Here is a 6,447-nt window from a genome sequence, read left to right on the forward strand (position 1 = left end):
TTCTCCCGCCACATAGTTTGTTTCGTGACGTTGATAATGACTAGAGACCGGAATTTTAGGCAAAATGTCTAGTTTTCCCTTGTGTCCGTATCAAGCCTATTTAACATATAAGCATGAATTGAGGGAAGGGAAGCATTTTAAGCTACAGCTTTTGGTGTCTATAAGTACTATATTTTGACTATATGAGTTTTTTAGCGCTTGTTTTGACTATATGGGCGTTATGGGCTTTTTAGCGCCTAAAAATAACTTTTTCGTGTGATATGTTTTTTTTGTTTTGGTTATTCGAGTCGATGTTCGGCAAGGACTGTTCTGTCTTTAGACGCCCTCACCTGGGTGTTTGTTGGACACCGCTTGCGTGAAAAAAAAATTCCCCCGCATTTCCCCGAGGGGGAGAATGTGAAAGTGCGAATGCACGGTTGTCGGCCCGCTTGCGGCGCTTGCGCTCGGCCCCCGCAGCCCACCGCCTCGCCGCCTTCTCTTCCATCTCTTCCATCGGGTTTGTAGTATCACGTGTACACCACGCAGTTATCAAGCCGCTATAACGCCGTTGAGTCGCCAACGCACGCCGCTGACGACGTAGTTTGAATGCGTTAAAGATATAAGACGCGGTACTCACACTGATATCAGCGTGGCGTCCGTGGCTTAGTCGGTAGAGCGTCGCGCTGCGGCCGCAAAGTCCTCGGATCGAAACCTGGCGCCGGATGCTGTTTCTTTTTTAAATATAGAGGAGCACTGCGGACGCCGACGCCGCCGCCGCCGGCGGTGGATGGTTTGGGGTCGCTTATAAAGTGCATTCGCACTTAAAATCCGCGAGCCGTGACAGGCACGCCGAGAAACGCAAGCCGTGCTCGAGTCGCCGCCACCTTGGCCTCGCCACATCGGCCGCGCCACCAGAGACCCGTACGCAGTGACGCCGCAGCCAAGCTGACCGCGTCACCCCTGTCCACACGAGTTGTATTGTTTTATGTCCCTCTGACGCGCTGTGTCCGCGGACGAACAGGGAAAGCTGTTGCCGATGTGCCCTATCCATTGCTAACGCAATAAAAAACAAGCAATGAAGAAATTGAACGGGACACAGCCGCGCACATGCTACTCAAGATCAAAGACGTCTCCCGGGGAAAATCACGTGCAAATCGAACACACCCGAGTTTTAAGGTGACGCCACTAACACATGCACAGTCATCCCCCGATCACAGGTACACCACCGGCCGGCAAGATGCAGCAAGTGTAGGGCGAAGAGAGAACCAGAAACGGCGGTAATAGGAATGCGCATCTCGGCGTTTTTCAATTACTGCAGTAGTGACAGCCGTCATTTGCCGTGCCCGGTAACCTTCAAGGGAACTTGGAAACCTAGCAACAAGGGAATCAGATGCAGAGAATCTTGCGTGCTGTCTAAAATCGATAATCGGTATATATTGCATAGTTCCTGAATGGTGTTTTTTCCGCAGCTTCCCTGGTCATCTGCTTCCGCAGAACAGAATAGATCAGTAATTTGTACAAAACCATGACACTTACTTGTAGTATCTATGGGATTTATCGTTGCTGCTAAGAGCTGAGGAGGTTGTTCTGCTCTGTCAACGAATAAATACCTGCACTTGAGATCTTTTTTCGAGGCGCAGTTGTGTCTTCCAGCAGCAGTTACCGATTGTGCCTCTTCCACCGGAGCCCGTTGTTGCCCCTCAAAACACTCGGCTAAGGGCGGAGAACTACTACAAAAACACTCGCCAGTGGTATTAACTAGGACTGGACAATTGATCAATTAACCGTCCGATTAAGCGATTAATGATTCAGTCGCGATTCTTTTTTAACCGGCTAATCGGTTGAAGTCATGTCGTCAAACTGAAACAAGAGTGGCAGGTTGAAATTGTGCGCAAGCGTGTGGAGGATCATATTCGTGCTCGGAACACCCGCCTCATGTCATATCAGAAAACCATGGAAGTCTCCTCAGAGATGACAGTGATTAAAAAATAGCGGTGGCTCAGGTCGGCTAACCTTGGATATGCAAATCAAAAGCTTGGCTTAGTCTGGTTGAGCCGTGGTTTCGCTTGGTTAACCATTGATGTAGCTCTATTGCGGACCACGGCTCGAAGCTGTTCGGTACCGCGCAACGCTCACAGAAGAAGGCCCGGCCTTGCTTTCATTCTCGGCGAACGCGGCACAGAATGAGTCACATTGCTCGAGACGCCTCAGCGGCGCATGCGTGGGAGGCTGCGGGTTTGGTCGGCTGTCGATAAGCTGAGCGGCCGCTCCGTGGCCGCCGCGACGAGAGCGGCGGCGATGTGAGCAGATCGACTTAAAATGAGCCCTTCTGCGCAGCACCGACAGCGGGCCCGGTGAATCACGCCATGCGCTTAGAAGGGTGTGTCGCCGGGGGTGTCTGCGGTCAAAATGTTAACTTACGCATCCTCCGCGAAGTCGCTGGACGAAAGTAGTAAAGCTTTGCTTTAAAACAAAAGATAAAACCCAAAGTCAAAGACAACAGTTTTGCAGTCGACGAAAGCGTCGCAGCCCAAATTATTTACATCACGCTACACTTGAACGTGACTTGGCACATTCCTCTGCTTATATAAGTCTTAACAGAAAGCATCTCTGCAGCTTGGGCACCACCCTGACTAAGAATACTGGGCTCATTTCGAAGGTCCAGGACTGATCCGGCACCATCCCCGAAGGACCGGTTGCTGGTCGAGCCATTCCTGTCTGACATTCTGCCATTAAGTCTGAAATAAAATTTCCGGATTGCCCCAACTTCAGTGGACGTTGATCGTTGTTTTTTCGCACGGACTTATCGACTGAAAGGAGACAGTTTTAAGCAGCAAATTATTCAGATGAGTCTGGTTTCTAATGGCCTTTAAGCCTTTCTTTTGTTGTCGAATCCCACAGCACTTCGCGTAAATCTGTTAGAATAGCAACTCTTGTGTGGCTTTTTAATAAATCCATTTTCCTACTGCACAAGACTTGTCTGCTGTTTTTACTGCAAGTCGAAATTTTGTCGTAAAATAGGCTGCTGAAGTCAATACGAACTGAGCCTACATGTGCCTAAACGATAGTATTTGGTTCCTATATTTTCCTAAATAGCACTTTTCAGTGCCCATTATAGGCGCCTAGAACCTTATTTTTCGTGCCTAAAGTTTCGGTCTCTAATAATGACATATCCAGGGCAGCTTTATAAAACAAAAGTCAGTATGCTCACTAAGGCCGCCGCCGACGGCAAACTTATTTTTGTTTAGCTTGGTTCCCGTCTCCCTTCAAAGATGGCGTAACGATACCGCCGACGAACCACTGTCCGCACCCGGCTTTATTTTTATGACCGGACTTGTACCTGGCTTATTGTTACGCTTGATAGTAATCGTGTCGGGAAATATTGTATATGACTCCGAGTTGGCCAGTGTCGTGTCAGACAAGCGCAATGCGCTTGCGGCTTCGTAAATTCGTAAATACCCGAGTGGCTTCGTAAATTGCTTCTGTTGGATTTAGCGCTATTGAAACTGTAGTTATGAGTGTTATAACCATAGGACATATTTGTGGAAGTATGATTTGCCCTTTCAAAATCAAATTCCCGGGCTCGTGCACAGCTCCTTTGTAAGCTTAGCATGTGAAGAACTCTATGCGGGAGAGAGGGAAAAGTCAGTGGAGAGGAAGGGAGATGGAGGCCTGTTGTCTCTGCTTATTTGATCGCCCACAAGCAACGTCGGCAGAAATAAAAATGTAATGACAAGAGCCAATGGCCATCCAGGTTACAAAGAAAACACACGTAAGAACCTGAAACAGACCCCCGCTTTTTCAGAGTCTGAACCCGTAGATGTGGCCGTCATAAAAATGTTTTCATACTAACTCATTTATATGAGCGCAGCGTACCCATTGCATAACAGAAGGTAGAAACTCTAAAACTGCTTGCGTTAACAAAACCAAGAAATACAAACTTTGCGGTCATACGAGTACCATGAAAAGACATTTCTGACGAGAAACAGAGCTAATTTATTAAAAATTATTTTCTAGCTTTATTTTTATAGTGACATGATTGCGCTTGGGCCACGCGGTCGCATGCAGAGAGAGAGAGAGAGAGAAATGACCTTTATAAATTCGTCCTGCGAGAAAGGTGTGGGTCAGGCCACGCAGGGCTTCGCCGCACCTCGTCTAACTACCTGCGCTAGGTAGCGGGCGGAGCCCGAGGCGTCGTGCCCGGCCGGCCGCGCGGGTTACTCGGATCGCCCCCGCCGTCGCCGTCCGCTCGACCCCCGCGGGGGCCGGGAGGCGAGGGGCGCTGGCTTAACCCACAAGTATATCGTGCGTGCAACACAAGTTTGTTTCATCCTACCAAGGTTAACTCTAGCAGTCAGCGATACAACGTCGGTCGCTAAGAATATCTGCGACCCGCCAGCGCGCCACTGGAATTCGCATGTGGCAACATTTCACACAAACCAGGGGCAGCTCTCAGACAGTAAATCGCATGCTATAGAGTTATTTTGGTTAGAAGAGCACGCGAGTGTTAAATAGAGGACTTATTATGGTCTGTGGAAGGCGTCGAGAAAGAAGGGAGCTTTAGGTAAGATACTTTCCCAGAAAGAGATAGCAGGGATAGTCGATGAATTCGACACAATTTGCAACAGAGTCACGGATGCTACGACCAAGCTAAATACTAGGGTAAAGGTAAACGTGTTGTTACATAGGCGAAGGCGTCCCAGTACCGAGCTCCGTCGCCTCTGTCATGTAGTGGTAGCGTGGTGAACAAGCGGTGAGCAGGAGAGCTGCCTGTGTCCCGGACAATGAACAGCGGAGAGCAAAACTTAACGCTTAAATTCATGGCGATACAAGAGTAACCATGATACAGGAACAGCAGCTTTCCGGCGAGCTTACATCATGACTCGGGCATAGGAACGCTCTCAACAAGAGCCCTGGGCGAAGTAACTCAGCTCGCCGGAGGTCGAGAATTTATACACAAAAGTGCAACAGCTCACAGCCTTCCAGCGCTTTGCACACGGCACGAAAAACGTACGAACATAAAAAATACTCTCCACACTTCCCGTGATAGGAGCCGACGCAAGCTGTGCCGGAGATAGGCAGGGAACGGAGGGATCCAACTGGCGCCAGACTCAAGGACACAACAACAAAAACATTTGTACAGAGCAGGTGCCGGTGAGTAGGCCGCTGCCGCCGACGACTGCCCTTCAAGAGGTTTCTGGCCACGCTGTACTTTCGAAGTCACATGATAGAAGTAAGTGTTCCTCCCCTTGCAGCATCCGTGCTATGTGGTAAAGCATCTAGGCGCGCTGTCGTGCTGGGCGCTGTCGAACCTCGCGCACCACGTCAACACGCACAGGCACAGTCGATTCATAACAGTAGTAAAATACCATGCACCAACGGTGAGTTTCCAGAATAAGGCTGTTGAAATTTTCTTGCCCAATTGTATTCCCTGTTGAAGCATTTTTTTACCTGTAGTTTGTCTAGGTGGCTATCGGTTGAGTCAAGTGGCAGGCGGGAAGACAGACACACATACAGACATACGGACAGACCAACGGGTGGACAGGCACATTCAGACAAACAGACAGACAGACAGACAGACAGACAGGCCCCCGTCTGAAAACGTCCGTCCATGGTTCTCGTCATGGAAGAAGCGTAGCTAGAACACGATCCTTAGGAACGCTGAAAAGGTATTTTTTTTTAACAAACCACAGGCACAAATTCAGTGGCTTTTGTGTGCTTCAAGATGTATTCCGCATAAAAAGAAGCGAAGATCTATTTAAAGAATATATTTTCTGTTTTTATTTTTGCAGATATACTCTTGCGTTCAGACCACGCGGTGACAACCGCAATCGTCCCGTATGTGTGTGCAGCCTCCGCTGCTCTCATCCAACTTAGCGTGCCAGTCGAGACTGCTTGTCCGGCCTTCTGCGTATGCCGACCGTGATGTCTTCGGCTGTCAGAACACCAAGTCCTCGCTTAATCTTCAGGGGAACCTGTTGAGCAGGAATGGAGCAACCGCTTCAGTGCACCATACCTGGGAAATCGACGACTGCGAACCGTTATAAACCTTTCATCTTATCTCTACTCATTCATATATCTTATTAACGAGAAAGCAACGCGCATGCTCCAGCCTTGACACACATCCCGACACTAACGATTGGGATTATTTTTACATTCGAACGGCGCTGACTATTTAGCAGTGGTATTAGTTTCACTGTTTTGTGTAATCACTGGCTCCCGAAGTCTCTGGAGCGCGGATCGCGATTACACACCTAGCCAGTGAATACAGCTGACCCAGTTTTACAGCAGATCTGGGGTGTCTGTTTAAAGGGACTCTGCAACGCTGTCGATAAACGCTCCCACTCTTTCCTTCGCATCTGGATGCTCTGCGAGAGATACAGATATCGCCAGACCGGAGCGGCACCGCGTTATTTTCTCGTCGCAACACACGCGCCTTCCGTTTCTGTGGCATATTTTTATAAGTGG

At 49.0% G+C, this 6,447-nt stretch overlaps 1 protein-coding gene across 3 annotated transcripts in view; it reads right to left on the minus strand.

Moving 5' to 3' along the window:
• Positions 1-5,769: 5,769 nt before the first annotated feature.
• LOC144179177 (cytochrome P450 3A24-like) overlaps positions 5,770-6,447 on the minus strand; it is a 43,696-nt gene continuing 43,018 nt past the window's right edge. For 2 of the 3 annotated variants that reach the window (XM_077707426.1, XM_077707427.1), the window contains exon 14: positions 5,771-5,954. In XM_077707426.1, the coding sequence (XP_077563552.1) occupies positions 5,853-5,954 (102 nt within the window). In that variant the 3' untranslated portion in view covers positions 5,771-5,852. Of the gene's footprint in view, positions 5,955-6,447 lie in introns of all 3 variants that reach the window. The other variant, XM_077707428.1, reaches the window with a different exon arrangement.

The sequence above is a fragment of the Haemaphysalis longicornis genome, unplaced genomic scaffold (assembly GCF_048455015.1).
Source record: "Haemaphysalis longicornis isolate Haplotype H1 unplaced genomic scaffold, Haemaphysalis longicornis Haplotype H1 scaffold_4, whole genome shotgun sequence".
NCBI lineage: Eukaryota > Metazoa > Arthropoda > Arachnida > Ixodida > Ixodidae > Haemaphysalis > Haemaphysalis longicornis.